General features: G+C 36.8%; 1 protein-coding gene across 1 annotated transcript; it reads left to right on the top strand.

Annotated features, from left to right (window-relative positions):
• Positions 1-960: 960 nt before the first annotated feature.
• Positions 961-20,972, top strand: LOC306867745 (double C2-like domain-containing protein alpha; the record flags this gene model as incomplete). The annotated part of the gene is made up of 10 exons (XM_079413591.1): positions 961-1,276; positions 2,574-2,653; positions 2,838-2,912; positions 4,044-4,153; positions 5,010-5,136; positions 6,288-6,347; positions 14,962-15,146; positions 15,895-15,976; positions 17,347-17,443; positions 19,946-20,972. The coding sequence occupies 10 exons, from the start codon at positions 961-963 to the stop codon at positions 20,080-20,082; spliced, it is 1,269 nt and encodes a 422-aa protein (XP_079269717.1). The 3' UTR covers positions 20,083-20,972.
• Positions 20,973-21,369: the final 397 nt, after the last annotated feature.

Below are 21,369 nucleotides of genomic sequence, written 5' to 3'. Positions count from 1 at the left end.
TCTACGTGATCCCAACTGAGAAATAAAGGCCTATATCTGGCTAAATGATCTGTCAAACCAAATGTAATACCACAGTTTCACCACTAAATGCCTGTTTAGCCCTATATACAAATAGAGCTGCACAATGCCTATTTGCCGAGAAAAGTGTTTTCAGACATAATTATATACTTTCATTAGGTTTTGCATTTGGATATATGATCAAAGACTACTTTTTGTCAAGGTTGGATTTTTTGTTTAACGTGTTGTTAAGTCTTCTGGCTCAACTAGTCTAAAAAAAACTAATTCTGTGCTTACGGGTGTCACTCCAAGGATTTTGCATGCCGGTAGTTTTTTGGTCACTTGGTTAATATGGAAGAAAGCTGCGAAGTTAGTTAATGAAGATACAGTGAGACGGCAGAACTCTATTGTTACAGCTACATACAAGCAAAATTTGAGGGAAAACTATACTAGGAAAACATCCTCCTTGTTGTGTGTGTGCACAAATTCATTGCTTCCATAGAACATCACCTAATAAATGAAGGTGTAAATGTTGATTTCAGTTGCCTCCATGTTTACTTCCATATGACAGTGTGCTGTGTGCCATCTTTGTTATTGTTCTTTGCAAATACAGGTCATTTCATTTACTCACAGTCATATTGTGTCAAACCTGTATCCTCCTTCCTTCTGTAGAATTTGTTATTATTATTATTTTTTTTAATCTGTTTTATTTTTGCCCATTCAATGAAAGTCACTATGATCCAGTGTTGTTTTGGACCCCACATACTTTCATTGTATTAAGAAAAAAAAGAAGAATATCAGTCATACAGGTTTGGAACGACATGAAGGTGAGTAAATGAAAGAGTGAATTATCCCTGTACCGCAGCTAGCTCTGGTGGAATTGTCTGTGTACTTGAAGTCATTTTGGATTATCGACTGTCTAATAAGTGTCAAAATAACACTTTATTTCTCTGCTTTAGCTCTATGACGGTGCGTAAGGGAAAAAAGCTCACCATCTCCATTCAGGAACACATGGCCATAGACGTCTGTCCCGGCCCCATACGACCAATTAGACAGATCTCTGCCTATTTTCCTCGACTCTCCCCGACTGCTGAGCCTGTCTCTCCTAACCCTGCTTCTCCATTGGCTCTCAGCCCGGGGGTTGGGGCCTCTGGAGGAACGAGCAGAGGTCTCTTGTCCCCTCTGCAGGCAGGGGCCAGAGGAGGGGGTGGGACTCTATCAGCAGCAAGCAGCATTGAGACATCGGTGGACATCTGCAGTTCAGACAGTGATGACAGTAGTAAGTTATGACATTGTGTGCTTACCTACAGGATCACACACACCATCCGAGGGAAACTCTTTAGTCACACATCAATACATCAACTGTAACTGTAAGCAATACCATGAAAGTATAATCAGGTTACATAAGTTGTACTGTGCCCTCTTAGCTAGTGAGTCACATGTGAGTGCATAAAGGGAGTTCTGAGAGACCATGCATTTTAGCGATGCCTGACGAGTAAAGTGGCAGTCACACTGAAGTTTGGACACAGTCGTGATATGATGACAGCCTCCGCAGCATCTTTTAAAAAAACATTAATTCATAACAATTTTTTTTTTATTAATTAATAAAAAGGTAAAATATACAATATACACAATAAAAAAATGCACAAGCTTTAAACAATAAATGCATTTTGACGCTCTTTAATTTTAAGTAACAGATTACTTGAATGTATAATTTTTCAAGTAATTGCCGTGAAAATCAACCGTGGAAACTAAAGATGTTAACAAACAATACGTCTCCTGACAGTACATTTACATCAGGAAAGTAATTCAATATCCATAGCTGCTTGTTATTTAGGACTTTAGATTAAAAACAAATCGTTAAACCATAAAGATACAATTATTTTACAATAAAACTATATTTTAAAATATAATTTTACCTGTTATCTGTAGAGTGTGTTGTTTAAATAAATCTCCAAGTTATGTCAGAAAATGCAATCTCCTGTCAAAAAATACCCGAAAAGGAATCATAAGAGGCCCTGTTCTCAAAAAACAAGTTAATAGAATAGAAAGTGGAGACTTTTCCTTTTGTAGTTCATAGCTACAACTCAAAATGGCTTTGAGGACAAAACAATGATGGAGCAGGTCACGTAAACATTTTAGAAGTTAGGTGTAGAATGTAACATAATTAGGTATTTTATTGTTTTAAATATATTATCCATACGGTAATGTTAATCCTTTAATGAACATCCTACCTGGGATATGCCTTGAAGGAATACATAGCTACTGAACATTGCAAGGTATTTTGTATGTCATATTACCTTATTTAAACTGTTGTTTTTTTCCTTAGACTGCCTGGCAAAAATTGAATGTGATTATGCTAATAATTGTGCAATATTAAGCCTATGCTTTGCATTGGCAAAATAAATTGTACAGGCTTAATATTGCAATTTGAAATGTTGCTATCCATCTTACCATCTCTCAGATACGCATGCCTTATAATTGCACTGCATAATGGATTGTTCACTTTGCTATCTTTCAGGTTTTATGGTATAGATGCTATTAACATTTATACTATCATTCCTATTATTGTGTAGCTGCACTGGGGACATTAGAATTTGAACTGAGGTATGAGAGAGCAACCAGTTCCCTCCACTGTACCATCATCAGAGCCAAGGTAACGTCTATCTCACACCTCTGCAGTTCACTACACACTCACACCTATTCATGACTCACACTCCAAAACCTGCAGGTGATTTAACCTTTAGCAGTTTGTTCTGCTTCAACGGAGCTCCATACTGTTGTTTCTTTATATGTTTTATTCAGCAGATCTTGTCTAATAAATTGTGTTTTTGGTGTAGGGTCTGAAACCTATGGATTTTAATGGCTTGGCAGACCCTTATGTCAAACTTCATCTTCTACCAGGAGCATGTAAGGTGGGCAAGTTTAGATCCTGTTTGGAGCAATTAAATTGCAATTGTTGTTTTATCAAAAAAACATGACCTTTGACCATTACCTAATTCTATATAAGTGTCCTCTATACACTATATGGCCAGAAATACATGGATTCCCCCAAAAACAAACCCCTATGTGCTTGTTGAACATTTACTCTCAAAACTATGGGAATTAATATAGGGAGATGATCTTGGGACGGGATGCTGAGATTTGCTCTCATTCAGACACAAGAGCATCAGAGAGGCATTGATGTTGGGTGATGGGGCCTGATGTCTGTGTTCCAATTCACCCCAGTAGTGTTCATTGGGAGCCGGGTCTGGGCTTTGTGCCGGTTACGTTTTTCTACACCATTTCATTATGTGCACAGTATTATCATTCTGGAACAGAATTAGAAGGGAATTTCCACATATTTTTGGCCATATTGGGTTTTTATTTATGAAAATCAAAATGAAGAAACATGACAAAGTGATTACATGCTAAGTATCTACTATTTTTATTTCAGAAACAACTACTACTCAAAATGTTTTATAGCATTTATATATACTACCATTCAAAAGTTTGGTGTTGGTAAGATTTTTAACTGTGTTTAAAAGAAGTCACTTATTCTCAACAAAGCTGCATTTATTTTATTTCAAATTCTGTAAACAGTAAATATTATTACAATTTAAAATAGCTGTATTCTTTTTATGCATTATTTTTATTACTGTGATGCAAAGCTGAATTTTCAGCATCATTACTCCAGTCTTCGGTGTCACATGATCCTTCAGAAATAATCCTGATATTCTGATTTAGTGCTTAGAAAAAAAATTCATTATGAATGTTGATTCACACCTTAATATTTTTAATTAAACCATGATACATTTTTTTTTTTAGGATTTGATGAATAGAACAGTTATTTGAAAGAACAGCGTTTATTTGATTATTCATTTCTTTACTTTTGATCAATTTAATGCGTCCTTACTGAATAAAAAATATGATTAAAAAAATCTAAATCTTATTGACCCCATATTAGTGTGTGTGTGAGAGAGAGATTTAGAGGATTAAGATATTAAAATATACTTTAATCTTCACTCTTTATTTATTAATTTATTCAAAATGTTTTATACCCACAGGCTAATAAACTGAAAACCAAAACTGTACGTAATTCTCTAAATCCTGTTTGGAATGAGACTCTCACTTACATTGGCATCACCGAGGAGGACATGCTCAGGAAGACTCTGAGGTTAGTGAAGACATCTGTGCATTCTTGAATATCTCTTTATGGGTGACTCCAAGTGGGCTGTGAATCTATTCTGGATATTTCTTTAAAATTCTCCTCTCGGAGAGCAGTGATTTGACAGTAGCCTGCATATCTTGCTTCGACAGTAGGTGTGTAGGTGTGTGACGGAGAGTGAGTCTGCTTAGCAGACCTTCCTGTCGCTTATGAACCTTCAGGAATGATCAAGTTTCTGGGTACATCTACTGGTTGTGCGTGTCTTGGAAAGTCGGCATATATTTAGGCAGAATATTTTTGCACAGCTGAAAGGCGCTCTTCAGCCCCATCATCTCCAAGGAACCTCGCCAGAGGTGGAGTGACTGCTGTAGCACTCGGCTTTATCATGCGATTATCCACAGAAAATTACCTGTGTGTTCGTGATATAAATGAACAGTATCCCCTGGCAACCTGGGACTAGGACTGCTGGTGTTTTCAAACTTGGCCTTTTTTTCAATGGCAGGGTGACAGTAGTCAGAGAAAAGTCATTTAGCCGTTTATCTCCAACGGAGAGTACAGGAGCAGAGGAGGGTGTCGGTTTCGCAAACACGCAAGCAAACCTTTGAAAAAAAGAGCAGGCACTTACTTCCGACCAAACTGTCAGAGCCAGAAATATCATCATAATCCCATTCATAAATATACATTTCTGTCTGAGCCATTTCCAGCCCTTGCTGCTCTGCGGAATATATTTTTATTGCTTTTTTTATCACTTTCGCCCATACTGCATTTACAATTTTCATGTTTATCTTTGCCCTCCTTCCAGTATAATTGAATAACGCTCTCACTTTCTTTTTTATGTTGTTGTTGTTTTTGTTGTTTTTCTCAGGTTATCGGTGTGCGATGAGGATAAACTGACTCACAATGAGTTTATTGGAGAGTCTCGTGTGGCCCTGCGACGTGTGAAACCAGACCTGACGAAACGTTTCTACACCTGTTTAGAGCATCCACCACCTGTAAGATACACATACCCACTGTTTCTTTCTGAGTCTGTGAGAAGAGTGCCTGATGTTAATGCAACATCATTGTGATCAACGACTGATCTGAATTTAATTCATATTGTTAATCTTCACCAGTTAATGAGATAGACAGATAGACAGACAGACAGACAGACAGACAGACAGACAGACAGACAGACAGACAGACAGACAGACAGACAGATAGATAGATAGATAGATAGATAGATAGATAGATAGATAGATAGATAGATAGATAGATAAATAGATAGATAGATACGTTGCATGAACAAAATATGACAGTATAAGTTGCATGTATTGCACAATTACCTTATACATCGAGATCTGTCTTTCATCAGAGCTACTTTTATCAATTTTGCAGTTTGGGCATGACCTAAATGTTGCGCTGTACACTTAGCTAAAGATAAAATGCATTCCAAGTTGCTGTTGGTTAATTTAGAATTGATGGATGAATTTGCACCTCGACTCGACATGTTTATTAAGTAACATGTCAATTGTGATAAGACCTTCCCGAGTTATGAACACCACCACCTTCTTTGTTTACTAAAATCAGTTTAAGGAAGTCAAAGCTATTGTGAGATTCGAAAAGGGAGCTTGATTTTGGTTATTCGCTCATACTAGGGGCATTTCCTCTGAGGAGGCAAGGGAGGTAGTGCCTCAAAAAAAAAAGTGTATGAGAAAATAATTCACTGTAGAAAAATAAAACAATACAAATATTATGAAATAAGACATTAAAATAATTCAACCATGACAGTGAAATTCAGTATGGAAAAGTCAAATGATAAAAGGCAGTGCCTCTTTTTTGCGCAAAATATACATTATTTATTTATTTTATTTAAATATACATCATTTTAATGAACAGGAAATTCATTTAAGTCATTTTTATTTATTAAACCTAAAAAATGGCAATATTAACTAGAAGATGAATTTACATGATAATAAACAGTGAGGACATTGCCTCCTCATTTCAGAACAGCGTGTTTCTTTAGACATTCCATCAGCTCTTATCAATTTGAGAGTCACATCTGTTATCAATGTAAAACGCCGACTGCATGAATGTAGCCAGTGACAAATACACACAGAGGCTCTGCTCACTTCATCTCTGTCTCCTTTCTCTCTGTATCTGCCAGCTTCCCTCTCCTACAGCCATGGGAACAGCACTGCGAGGGATTTCCTGTTACCTAAGAGAGGTACTCTACCCCAAACCCACCTGTTTTTATTCTGTCTCTCTCCCAGCAAAAAAGACAATTAACAAAGCACTGACATTTCCGGATGCAAGTTAGCAATGACGTTTTAAATATTGCAAACTGATAATTGCCTGCTGATTAATGCTCTCTCACTCAAATGTTTTCACATTGGGATCTAACCTCATTTGCATTTCAATAAGAACATTGAGCACATTATGATAAGTGGGACGGAAAAAATCAATTAGCATTTTCATTACCATCCAAAATTGTTCTCAACATGCTAGGTGCCCCACGATGAGAAATACCGGAAAGTAAAAAGGACACGAGGAGGATGGAGTCGGCTAAGGAAAGGGCAGGCGTGTGGATGTACTATTTGAGCATTTCCGTGTTTAACACAAATGCCTGCTCTGTCTGTCAACAAGAACGAAAGTGGCATCCATAAATGATGGATAAGATTAGTCGAGCGGCACTGTGGCCTCCAGAGAGATGTGATACAATTTGTTCTATTTAACTTGGTGTTGTATAGCACTTACGTTGCCAATGCCCAGTGTTGACAATTTCATGACAGACACTGCTGAAATGTGAGGCAGAGAGAGAGAGAGAATTCAGATCCATTTCTTTTGATTTAACCAGAGAAGTAGAAACAATCTGGAAACTGGAGGGGACACACATTATAGAGCTTATCAGCCTGGCTCGTGAATATTAATTAGGTGACATAAAAGTACTGAAAAGCGCATAAATGGACACTAGCCACATTAGGATTACCACTTACCGACTGTGATTGCGCATTCAGTCCTTTGATTATTGCTTAAAACGCATATTTCGTATTCATCTCTCACTCTGTTTCTCATTTCTTTCATTAATAAACCGATAAATGGTCAATTTGAAAGAACAGAGGCGGCAGAACATTTTGCCGCCCACCCGAAAGCAACATAGATTTCTGGAGACCAGAATAATATTTTCAAAGGAAGTGGAGAGATTATGTGGGAAAACAAGACAGGAGAAGGCCACAGACAGCATAGGGAAGACGAAGAAGAAAGGAGCGAGAGGTTACAGGGTTATGAATGGACAGAGGGTTCCGGATGAGTGACAGATAACACACTCACAGGTCTCTGGAGGAAGAGAACTAGAACTGACAGGGGAAAACTGCTGGACTGCTTGGAGGGATCACAGAGACAGTGATGGTTCATGGGGTGGTTTGAAATGAAATTATGTTAAAGGGACAGTTTACCCCCAAATTTTTATCTTTTTACAGCAAATAAAATCATTTACGCACCCTCATGCCATTCCAAATTGCTCTTTCTTTCTTCTGTAGAGAACAAAAGGGGATGTAAGGCAAGGTTTTAATGCAGGTGAAATCATCTGAAGCCATTCAATAACTTTGTTTAAGGAACAGTCTGAAACTTATGTCATTATTCCTGAAAATCTTCTGCATAACAGTGAAAAAGTAGTACACTGTAGCATAAAAGAGTACTTATTATGAAATTAATAAAACTAAAATAATAATACTTGGGGGCGATCTTAAAGTAATGGTTTCAGGCACTTAAGCGCAAGGTAATTGCAATTAAATGAAAACGTGTTAAAGTTTAAATTATATTAAATGCTATTAGATGAGCTTTTTTGACCGTCTTAAGTAGGTCCTTAAGTATATTAATTTCATAATTACTTCTATTGTCTTTGAAATATAGTTAAAGTGCACTGCCGAATGTACTGACAATGTATAGTATGTATCCAAAATATACTTTAATGTAACATCTGTTGAAAATTGTGTGTCATGTATTTAAAAATATTTGTAGCACCACATTTGTAATGATAAAAATATTTGTAGCTCCACACTGTAAAAAATGATCGTGATTTTAACGGTAAAAAACTGTGAAAATGCTACGGTAAAAACCTGTTACATGGTTAATGGAAAGTTTCTGTAAAATTTACAGGGAAAAACCGTAAACTGACGTTCCCAGAATTCCCTGCGTTCCATTTCAAATTCTGTTTGAATTTGACGTTTTTTCTTTGAAATAACTATGTTTCTTCTTAGTTTTTTCTTATCAGTTATGTTTATTAGGGTTGTATGTTACATCTAATGTTGTTAAATTAATGTTTATAGCATATTTCAGTTTAATGAGTCTCACCATAATGGTGTTTAGTGCTTGTGTGAATGACACTGTGCACCTTCTGTATATGCTATTGTTTAAAGTTGCATGTGATGGGCTTTGGCTCATCATGTGACTTTCTCATCATCACCTACATTTGGTGGTTATCAGTGTATTTCAAAGGAATAAAACAGATTTCAGTACTTTAATAGGTTGGTATATTAAGATTATATCAGTTATGGTATTTAACTGTAAATTTAAGTTAAAACCGTAAAACCTAAAACGTTGCTACTGTATTTTTTACAGTAGAATTCTGGCAACCACAGCTGCCGGTTTTTTACCGTAAATTTTACGGAATTTTTTTTACAGTGTATATTTACTTTAAATACAATATTCAACTTTACATTTGATTTAGTACGTTAGTTAGCAAAATCAAAATAAGTTCTTTAAATTATGACAAAAATTATTAAAACATTAAATTTATTTAAAATGTACATTAAAGTAAAACTTGTAACTTAACACTATTACAAAACTTTATAAAAGTGTACTCCCTTCAAGTATGTAAGTGGCCTTTTATGTCATTATCAATGTCAATATTATAATACCCCTATTATTAGTATTATAGTAATATTATAATATTTTATATTATAATATAATATAAAGTACAGGGTTTTTTTACTTTTAAGACTAGTAAACTACACTACTGAAGTACACTACAAGCACATTCAGTACAATATTCTTGAAAAGAGAAGCTTGGACATTCTGCTAAATTGTTTCCTCTTGTGTTCTATAGAAAAAAGTAATCATACAGGTTTGTAAAATCATGAAGAAAAATATGACAACAGTTTTTTCATTTATAGAAACCTATTCCTTTAAAAAAAGAAGAGCTGAATACAACTAAGAGTTGTAAATGTAAATAGTAAAAAGGTGGAGGAAGAATACGGAGAACATGACCCAGAGCCAAAGGAAGGATCACAAAGTCACAGATGGCGTTTATGGCGCAACAGTCACTATGTTTATTTAAAGCTTTTGATTTGGTGACTTGACTGGCATACATACAGATGACTGGCATACATACAGATTCTGGTGGAGGCTGGTGACTGGTGCCACGCCATCTGCCTGCTAATCACGCAAATCTGAATATGAAAGCTGTGCTAGCGCTGATGTGTGTGTGCATGTTCCCAGCCTCATTGCGCACCTGTTTACCTGCTGGATACACCCCCTCATTATCATTAGTGAGTCTGCATGATGGGGGTTATTAGTTTGAAACCTCATGGAGCACAGCAGCCAAAAGCCCGAGCAATTCAAGCTACAACATTTAAACAGAGCTAAATTAATTAATTAATTTATTATTTAATTAGGTCGCAGAAACTTGCGCTGTCAGAGGAAAGCCGCTGCTATGCCACCATCTGCTTCTTTGTGGCTAATTTGTTCCACAAAGATTTTCAAGCAAAAACCTCAAACTTATTATATACAATGTTTGCTTTTTATTGGAGTTATTGAGCTACAATAGATTTGATTATACTCAAGGGCGTAGAATTCAGTAGGGATGCTAGAGTCCCTACTGATATCCAGTGACTAATGAATCGTCCCTATAGCAATCATTTTAATCAAATAATTAAAACATATCTATACGTAAGCACTGTTGTAATTTTGGCTGCATCTGAAATGGGTCATATTGACATTACTTGAGAACATAAGTGTACAAAACATACAAGCACAGTTCAGTTTCATAATAAAATGTTCCTTCTTTAACTTCAACTTATCGCTGTTAACCTGAATGTCCAAAGCAAACTGTTGCTGATAACAACAATGAAATAAGAGCATGCAGTTTAGACGTGCATTACTACAGTTAGTCTCGGGGCATGTTTTCTTTCAGATTAATCAGTGGTCCAATTCATTTATTATATTATACAATAAAGTGAGGTACGGTGTAATTAAGAAGCCCCCTGTTTATGGAGTGCAGTTATTAATCAGTCACTGTTAAACTGCCTCCTTAGTTACTCGTAACTTATAACAGAACTGATTAACTGAAGCTAATATTAAAAACCTTAATGTCAGAACCTGCAAAACATATTTTACGAATGCATGCTTAGATATTCATATATCATTAAGTGTATAGAGCTAAAGGGGAAGGAAGGGAAGTGGTGTGTGGCAAAGTATGGTGACCCATACTCTGAATTTGTGCTCTGCATTTAACCCATCCAAGTGTACACACAGCAGTGAACATACTCCTGGAGCAGTGGGCAGCCAATTCTGCAGCGCCCGGGGATCAGTTGGGGGTTCGGTGCCTTGCTCAAGGGTCTCACCTCAGTCATGGTATTGAGGATGGAGAGAGTGTTGGTTATTCACTCCCCCACCTACAATCCCTGAGACTCGAACGCACAACCTTCAGGTTACAAGTCCAACTCTCTAACCATTAGGCCACGACTTAGATTGAGCTACAACAGATAATGGTAATGTTGTAGCTTTACATAATCAAAACTGTAATTATATTTGTGAGTTATGAGTATGTTGGCTACCACAAATAAATCCTGAACAATGACATGAAATTGAGGTCAAAAGTTAACCGTAAAAGCAAAAATGGGTGGGGGCTGCTTTCATGTCTCCAACAAAATCAAACCTACCCCCTTAATTACACTAAAACATCTTTTTCATACCTAACATTTCATATTTATGCAAATAGTGGAAACAAAATCCATTCTTCTCCCCTGAAGTATGCATTTTTATCTTAACATCGCATATTTATGTGCCCTCCTGCAAACATTCAAATGCATGAGTGGGAAACTGCAACAATTTCAGCAGACCGTAAGTGGCGGTTCTTAGTGTTGTTGACCTCATGCAGCAGGGAATTATATGTGCGGCTATTTTGTCTGTCTCCTGAGCATTTGACAGCTGGGCTGCTCTCCTCACTGTTTGCATTATGAGTTGTCTGTTTATAACACAGGGGTCGCCCCTCTGTCTGCCCACTATCTGTGTGTGTCTCCTCACTGTTAAATTAATGAAGGTCTGGCAATGCAACTTTCACTCATTCCAACTCTGTCTCGCTCACACACACACACACACTATCTGTATCTGTCCGCTCACAATTACATTAATGAAACATCACACTTGCCAGCAAACAGGTTTGGCTTGGCATGCTTCTCACTAATGGGCAAACTCACCCGCAACCCCGGCACAAACACACACACGCAGACACAAACAATGTAGTGGACGGGGCTGTAAGGGGAATTTCAAAGTGCAAGGTAAAGAACTAGAAATAACAAGGCTCTCTTTAGAAAAACAAACAGTGAGAGAGACACTGTAATGATTATCCTATTGATCCTGTCCTTTTGCTGGTTGCTGAGGGTGCGACTGGAGAGAGACAGAGACAGAGAGAGAGAGAGAGAGAGACAGACAGACGGCTTAAAACAAAGGAAGACAGGAAGAGACATGAAAGACAGATATATAGCTTACTGCTCTCTTTGTGAATTTTCATATGCAAAGATTACACTTTCCTCATAAATGCCTGAGAAATCATTTCCATTGTTGTCACTGAAAATTTTTATTAAATATATATTTCTTTATGCAGTACTTTTTGAGCTCTGTAACTATATAAGATATAAAAATATACTGTATATGCCTATATTTAAAGAAGTATCACTGTGAAAGGAAACTCACTTAACATGTATAATTATACACTGATTACTTGCACAACAGCAAGTATGAACAGGATGGACATGTAGAAATAAATAAGAGGTTAGTTCTTATTAGTGAAAGATTGAGAGTAAATATTTTGATGATATCATGCAGGTTATGACATTTTAACATACAATATGGAATATTTTTGGATGAGACAATCTAACTTACCCCAAAACAATAAAGAAATCAAATCATTGGTAGTATTTACAGAATATAACAGCAAAAACTTATGTCACATCCTGGAGGAATCCCTATCTATAAGGGATAAGAGATAAGACTAACAGAAAAGTAAGTTAAACTGAGGAGACGAGAAATTTCAGCATGTTTCTTAAAATGATTTTAATTAGAGAGAAAAATGAAGAAACACTTTTAAAAAATCTAGTGCAGACCGCACAGGGACCTGGCAAAAATAGCAGCATCTGTTCATATCAAAGTGAATTCATTTCAAATTTAACTGTGTTCACTTACTGTACTTTATAACAGAAATCACACACGAGGCTATGAACTTTAGGTGCTCTCAGTCTCTGCATGTCTAAGCTTTGATCTTCCACTTTACACGCTTTTATATCTCCTGACCGAGACAACTAATGAAAATGAACGTTTGTAATCCGTACAGATGGATTATCGAATATTTCATGTAAATATTTTTGCTCTCGTGGTGTAAGCACTGAATATTTAGAGTCACACTTGAGCATTCTCTGCATGCATTATTAATGTGCATTCAAATAAGTGTCTCTCAATCCTTACTAATGTGTGGTGTGTGTGTGTGTGTAAGCGTTGCATCAAATCAGACAATTATGTCTCATTAAGTCTCCATATCTCACAAAATCCTGAAGAGGCTGTGCTTAGGTCTTCCCGCTTCCCGTTTGAAAGTCACTGAAGCTGAGCTAAGCCTAAACAGACCAGGAAGAGAGAAAGATAAATGACTGTCTGTGTGTGGCGAAAGTCATCATAGAGCATTTGCAGAAGACTACAAGAGTTTGAATAGGGATTTACTATTTAAAGACTAGATTAAACCTTCTCTTGTGTTAGAATCAATATTAGTTTTTTATTTATGGAAATTTTGCACAGGGTATGAAAAAAAACTGATTGCCATAATTTAAAAATGAGCCTAGTGCATAGATGTCACATTCCACTAACATCATGCATATCCAACTGTTTATAATTATTCTACATGTGAACATGATCAGATTTTACCCAGAGAGAGTCCTTGTCATTGGTTCAGTTGTATGTTGTGTACAACATACTCTCTACACAGTCACTTTCAATATAGCTGATTTTTTACAATACTTGCAAGACAGCACAGGAGTGATATTCCTGGTTGGGTTTGTTCTAAACCTCTAACCTTAAGTATAAAACTTAATTTAGCATGAACCAATCTTAGGTGAGCTATTATTTTATTTTTATTATTGATTTTATTATAAACTATAAAAAATTAAGGCTCTCTGGTCTAGTGGTAAGTGCACAGTGTCCCAGTCGTCCCATATGGCAGTCAAAATTGTGTCTTAATGTACACAGTTGTTGTCCATAAATATCTTTAACATTTGAAACCATGTAAACATGCCCCAATGTTTAGTAGATCAAGGCAAAATTGTTTATGATATTCTGATTCTCAAGTCACAATTTGAGCATAGTGGGACACACCTCAAGATTAAAGTTTGAAAAACTTCCATTGATACACTGTTAAAATGTAACCAAGTGGTTTTTTTTTTCCATAACAAAATTTTTGCATTAATGAAATGTGATTAGTCTACTTCCTTACAACTATTTGCATATGAAATTCTGATTCCATGCCTTTCCACCACACAATGACTGTGTTGATTCTTGGGTAACCGAGTATAAACAAGGCATGATTCGGCATTTCATATGCACATCATTTAAGCCTTAAACCGGAGCCTGCCTAAAACCTCAACATTATTATTTTGCTGCCTTCTTTCTATAAAACACTTTATTTTAGGAAATTTAAGGGTGTGTCTCAGTCTGCTCTCTAGTCCAATAATAAGTGCACTACCCCAGGTAGTTGGCCATTTTTATGGATGGCCCACTGTTAAAAATCGCTCCAAGGCACCAAAATGCACAAAAATTCATACAAAATGGATTTGTCACAAAACAAATCATACCAGGAGGATACTGGTCTTGTTCTAATGAACAGAGTTATTCTGTCCTTAAATATATTTACATCTGAAACTCTGTAAACATGTCGCAGGAAATTGAATCATCAGTTTCCTTCATGTTTAATAAATCAATGCCAATGGCCAACATTTGTGTTCTTGATATTCTGATTCATAATGAGCATAATGAGACAGTTCAAGAATAAAGTTTGAAAATCTTCCATTGACTTACATTGATAGAATGTTAAAATATAGCCAACAGCCTAGCCTGATTGTTAATTTGTTTACCTGTTTGTATATTTCCCATTATTTCTTACTGTATAGCTGAGACTGTACTTGTACGTGCATGTGTATTGAAATAACCGACGACTAATAAAAAAAAAAAAAAAAAAAAAAAAAAAAAAAAATATAGCCAACAGTGATGGTGTCATCAAAATATTTGCATACTGAGATGTGATTGGTCTTCTTTTTTACAACTATTTGCATATGAAATTCTGATTGGGCTAGTCTTCCATCTATGTGCGTATCCATATATAGCTGCCTTTCCACCACAGTGACTGTGTTGATTCTTGTGTAACTGAGTGTAAACAAGGCATGATTCGGCATTTCATATGCGCATCATTTAAGCCTACCTAAAACCTCAACATTATTCCATGCAACCACTGGTATTTCCTTCAGGAAATGCCTAATCTAGTTACATTTTTGGACTTAACGTTCATTTGTTCTCTCTTGCAGTGGGAGAACGAACAGTTGACCACTTTGGAAGAGAGGGGGCGCCTGCTGCTCTCGCTGCAGTTCCTGCCCCCACCTGCAGAGGGCGAAGCAGAAGGCCGGCGAGGGGGCCTGTACGTCGGAGTGCTACGCTGTGCCCATCTGGCAGCCATGGATGTCAACGGCTTCTCAGATCCCTATGTGAAAATGTGAGATTTCTGCACCAACACTGAGAAAGCACAGACATGCAGTGAATAAACACTTGCTGGGGATCCAGAAAAAAAAGCGAAAAAACAAAAAGGGCAAAGGAAAAAGAACTCCGGTTTGGAAGGGAGGTGCCATAAACAGTTCTCAGAGGTGGAGAGCGAGTAGGAGAATCTGTAAAACGAGAGGGAGAAAAAGAAATGGATAGTAACCTATAATAAGACTAAAAAAAACTCTGTGCTTCCTACGTCTTTCCTCTGATGTGTCTCTGCTTCTCACTCTCTCATTTGTGCCCCCCCTCTAATCTCTCATTATTTTTCTCACATCATGTATTAAAATAAATGCTCCCAAACAGTTCTTCCTCCCCAGGCAAAATGGCATAAGAACAGACAGGACCCCCACCCACACTCAAGTCCCTTCCAGTCACTCTCTCTCTCTTGCGCTCTTCCGTTCCTTTCACAAACACACACACGTTCTCTCTTTTCCTCAGGATCAAAGCCATATTCTAACTGTGTGTCTTGGGGGAGGGTGGCTGAGAGTTAACAGCAGTACATAAAGCAAATAAAAATTTTATGGAAGCCGGTGGGACATCACCACAAAAGTCGAAAAGCAAACAGCTTGGTACAAATGTGTCCGGAGTCCGTTTCGTATGCTTGCGACGGCTGTGCCGCTTGTTTTAATCTCCTGCTCTCCCACTGTCCTGCTCTACCTACGGCCCTCACTTTGTTCTTCCATCTGCCTTCCTCTTTCCAGATACCTGAAGCCAGACGTGAAGAAGAAATCCAAACACAAAACGGCAGTGATTAAAAAGACCCTTAACCCAGAATTCAATGAGGTATGGATGTATTTGACGGGCTGGTGGGAAGTGCTGCATGCTCATTTCATTACACGTGCGCCTCAAGAGCGTTTTGAGTGTTAATGAGATGTCTGGTCCAATATCTCTGCGCTGCGTCCTTGCTCACTTCACATTCCCAGAAGACCTCCACCTAAACGCATGTTTGTCTTTCATCACCATGTTGTACGTTTCTCATTTCAGTCATGTCCTCCGTTTCTCTTTTTCTCCCTCTCCTCCTTCCCGTCTGTCTCATGCTCTCTCTGTCATGTGGGCGGCGTGCGATCACCAGTAAGGCTAAATGCTTTGTTTCCATTCACTCAGAAGTTATACACACCCAGATTGGCCATATAATTACTCCTTGGCTCAGACTGAAGGCTGCTCACTCCAATCTTACATGCCACTATGTGCTTAAAAGCAGGTCTCCCCTCTGCTCCACAGGAGCCCCGCTCAACAAAACCATGATATCAAATCATATCAAAACTGTTCATGAGAGTGCTGAAAATTCCTGGGAGGAATAAGAGGCAGGAGCAATAGTGCTCCTCGACATATTATATTTAGAAAATGCTTCAATTTCTATTTATGAACTGTGTGAACATATGTGGCTGCCTTTGGCTCAGGGGAGAGGGATGGGTAGAGGTCAGAAGACGAAGGTCCAGTGGTTTGATCCCTGTGATCCCAGCATGATTTAACTCGGATACCCCAGAAAGCAACGTCCGTATTGTATTGCTGTATGTATTGCTTTCTATTGCTTAAATGTTTTTTCCCCCTTTATTCAAGCACATGCCAGGCTTCAGTCAGTGGGTGTGAAAGCCGCAGATGAGAACATCTGTTTGGCTGAACTACCAAATGGAAAATTAAAAGTTTTCATGGGGTTTAATATTTTGATCATTCCCCAGGTTTTTTAGCCGTCAGGATGATGCATATGACATTTATATTTACATTTAGTCATTTGGCAGATGCTTTTATCCAAAGCAACTTACAAATGGGATCTTTCTGTGTTTAAAAATGTCCTTTGAAATGAATGAGGGGAACTCAAAAGTGACAATGAACACTGTAAAAAATAAAAATTGGTTTCAACTTAAAATAATTTGTTACCCGGCTGCCTTAAAAGTTTAGTAAACACAAATATCTAAGTTGACTAAACTTATTTGAGTTGACTAAACTTAAAATTCTAAGGCAGCTGGGTAACAAATTATTTTAAGTTGACTCAACAAATTTATTTTTTTACCGTGAATAAATAACATTTTGGGCTTTGGCCAAAGTGTTGATCAAATGAGAACCAGAGGCATCGTCCTTCAAACTATTCTGCAGAAAATGTAATGAAACTGTTGAACTGCTGCGATAACCACGTCATATTTTACCACCCACAGGAGTTTTTCTACGAGATTTCTCTATCCGAACTGGTCCATAAGACACTGGAGGTCACAGTATGGGACTATGATCTGGGAAGATCTAATGATTTCATAGGTGAGAGCATGCAGTTATTATTTGTTATAATGAGCTTTTTTTACAACCAACTATGGGGGCGCTTACAAAGAACATGTTTGTGCATTCCAATGCACTGTATTTGCATGTTTATCTTCGTAAACAGGCACTAGACAGCTGTCTAGACCTAGTGTTTTTTTCCATTCTACTAACAGTCTCACATTTTAAATGCAAAAACAGACATGAGACAGACATGTTTGACCATTGCACTTGAGTCTTGTGTCTCTTTTAGTGTCTTGCACATGAGTGCTGCATTTTTTAGAATGCAGTGTCGTTATGCTCAACTTCAAAAAAAAAAAAAAAAAAAAATTACCCTGCTAAATTAAATGTATTATCTTTATTATATGCGCTTTTGAAGAATAAGATATGGGCTGTGTTCATGATAGCATCATAAAGAGGTGGACAAAGTATACAAATAAAGTACTTGAGTAAAAGTACAGATACAGATAGATATTACTCCAGTAAAAGTATTAAGTGCTTCTTATCAATTTTACTTGGGTAAAAGTACAAAAGTACTTGATTTTTAATGTAAATGAGTATTAAAGTAAAAAAAATAATGATTGAAGAATGTTTTTATTTATTTTACAATTTAAGTATATACTCTATCCTGCTAAAAATACATCACTGACAACTACCACTAAAAATGACTGATAATTCAAGTGTGTAAATAAGTGAAAATAACCATATATACAGTGTGTAGAAATAAGGAAAAACAAAATGTGTTTGCAAATATTAATATACAGTCTAAAAACAGATGTCACGTTGTGTAAAATGTGTTAGTATTTTAAGAAGAACGCAATGCAAACATACTGGTTTTACATCATTTGAAAGTGCTACGGCAGCAGGGTAGATGCATGGGGATTAATCTACATCATTTGAATGTTATGTTTAGCTTTTATATAACACCTACACCGTTCAGATGGCAATGCACAAATATGGACATGTCTACGTTCAAGCATTTCATACAGTGGGATTTTAACAGCCTTTTTACAGCAGCTTTAGTTTGCAAAAAAATAACACTTGTGACCTAAATATAATTTTTATGTACAATAACAAATGCTAGAAATCGGCATAAGCAACTTGCTTTTCACGGCATCAGTCCCATGTGCACTCAAGCTCAGAGGATCTCCTGTTCTTGGCTCATTTTGAGTCAGACTTGTAAATTCTGTGAATTGTTAACGCAGTCGAATCAGTGAGTTGTGGACTTGAGAACTGATGCAATCGAATCATTCCAATTCCTGGATAAATCGTTCAATGCGACTTGCGAACAGATTTGACAGGTTAATTGTAAACTTAGAATCAACTCGTTCCCGAACCGGACACCGCTATCACATCTCGTAGTGTGAAACAATTTCTCCAGTTCAAAATGGAACAAGGAATGGTATGTTTTTATTAAATGATTTGGAATGTAGTGAAGTAAAAGTTAAGGTTTCCCAAAATAAAAAATACTCCAGTAAAGTAAACGATACTTGAAAATTGTACTCAAGTACAGTAATGAAGTAAAAATATTTAGTTAGCCTACTGTCCACCTCTGCTATCATATCATACTATTTCTAAAGTAGTATATAGTCTATATAGTACTGTGCACAGCATGCTAATTTTCTATATGATGGGAATATCCAGATGACCTACTGCAGTTGCTAAAATATGCATTATTAAAGAGAGCACTCTGTGTGAAATACTATATCCCCCATTGCAATACACTAAATGTAATGAATAGAGCAGAAGTAAACTGTTTGTCATTTTTAACATCTTGTTCTTGACTCATAATTTGATAAGATTAAAACACATTTTGAAACCAACTTTAAAGACATCGTTACAAAAAAATCAGCAGGGATGCAACAATGCAACAAATTTGGCCAGCACTAATAAAATTATATAATACATATAGATAATATACTGTATATATAATACTTATTTTCATGTTATGGATTAAGAATGTTATGCTAATGAAAAATCAATACATTTTATACAACTATAGTGTAATAAATTACTTAAATTGCACATTATAATCTACAGTATGAAATTTAATGGTCACTGAGATTGTGATATTAAATTATTTTTGTATTTTGAAATATTAAACATGACAGCAAAGGCAATCGAAATGTAAATATAGGGAGAATGAGCATGCAACAGTAAATATCCAAAAATAAGATGACATATTTAATAAGTTATTTTAAAATATATTTCTAATCTAATATCTATATTAGATTTTGAAAAAAATCTCTATTATCTGCTGATATATTACTGATAAGACGTGCATCCCATATGATATGCAATATTTTCAAGATGATTACATTTTCTGATTTAAACATGCACAAATGTTTGATGTGTTAATGACTGCATAATGTTCTGTTTCACACAAGAAGTGGTATTCGGTATATACTATGCAGTAGTCATTATGCGGTACTTTTTCATTCTGATCACAGCCATCCATCCATTAAGACTTGCTTACACAACTCCAAATATACTCTTGAATGGCAGGTGGCGTGTGCCTGAACTGTCAAGTCCAAGGAGATGCTCTCCGCCACTGGATGGACTGCTTGAGGAACAAGGGTCAAAGGGTGGAGCGCTGGCACATTCTGGCCAATGAGCTGCCTCAGACCAGCTGCCATGACTGAGGAAGAGTCCTGCCAGGAACGAGGAAATCAGTCATGATAGGTTTATGGATTTGATTGATATGAGCTAAGTAGGGGCCAAGATGTTGGAAGTAAATTACACACTTTGTGCCGTTTAAAAGGAGAGTGGAGGATGGGCCACCAGTCCTCTTCTGACTTGGTGTCACTCAAAGCGAGTCCCCGCCCCTTTCACGCAATTCTCTCTCGCGCGCTCATTGCTGCACGTTTTCTACACATTTTGTAACGTTGAAGTGTATTTTACTCTAATGAAATCTTGTGTAGCACAATTCTCTTTTTTGATCAACCGATTACAATGTATTTCAATGTTCAGTGCTTTCGTAATGCTTGCATCATTAACAATATACGGGGGTGCATGAAAACTGCCTTCCATTAATGCATCAGTGATAAACACATGGTACTGCCATGACAACAAGGGAAGGTCCTTAAGGGCTTGTCCTCTCAATGTTGTCAATCATATCTGAAACAAATACAATTTCATCAGGAGCAGGTTTGTGTGTACTGCTAACAAATAGACTATCCATTTTGTAGCATGATGCAATGTTTACATTTTTTACTTTGCACCAACTGTGTTTTCCCAGGTCTCAAACCTGGCAGTTTTCAATTACCAGTAGTTACTTTTCTTTAAAAAGGGGTTTTATGGACATGCTACAATTTGATATCGCGTACGTTAATTACTTGATATATTTTTGGAATCAAATGTTTATATGTGCCGTATACTAGGACTATCTGGAGTGTGTCTGCATGCGTACGCATGTGTTTCATCTGGTTGTTTTGTACCAAAAAAAAGTGCTGTATTCTTGAGGGTTTGTGGTTCACATTTCTATAAGTGCTTATGTACAAATTGGAAATACATTTGAAATGCATTGCTCTTTAAGATGAGTGTCATTTCCCTGCATCCTCTTGAGGCGAGCTTAGAAACCTCTTAAGAATTACAATTCGCAAAACTGTATCTGGCCCGGGGCATTGCCACTATCATCATGCAGCCGGCCCTGGTCTGGGCAAATAACCAGCAGTAAACATTTTGGATGTCTCCCTTATCTGACACAACCATTTCAAGTCTCTGAGACGAGTTTGATTGGGTGTGTTTGATTATATCATTTACTCACGCAATTGATAAAGTATTTTAACTAAAAATGTCATTATATAAAAGTCTTTATTATAAAAATTCCCATTGAGTTATAAGGTTAGGGGTTTTTGAGGGGGTGAACAAAATTAAGAAATATCTTGATTTTTAGTTGTTTGGCTTATTTTCATGCTTGATTTGGCTTG

This window comes from Barbus barbus (genome assembly GCF_936440315.1).
Source record: "Barbus barbus genome assembly, chromosome: 4".
Taxonomy (NCBI): domain Eukaryota; kingdom Metazoa; phylum Chordata; class Actinopteri; order Cypriniformes; family Cyprinidae; genus Barbus; species Barbus barbus.
This window is presented reverse-complemented; position numbering and strand designations above follow the sequence as displayed.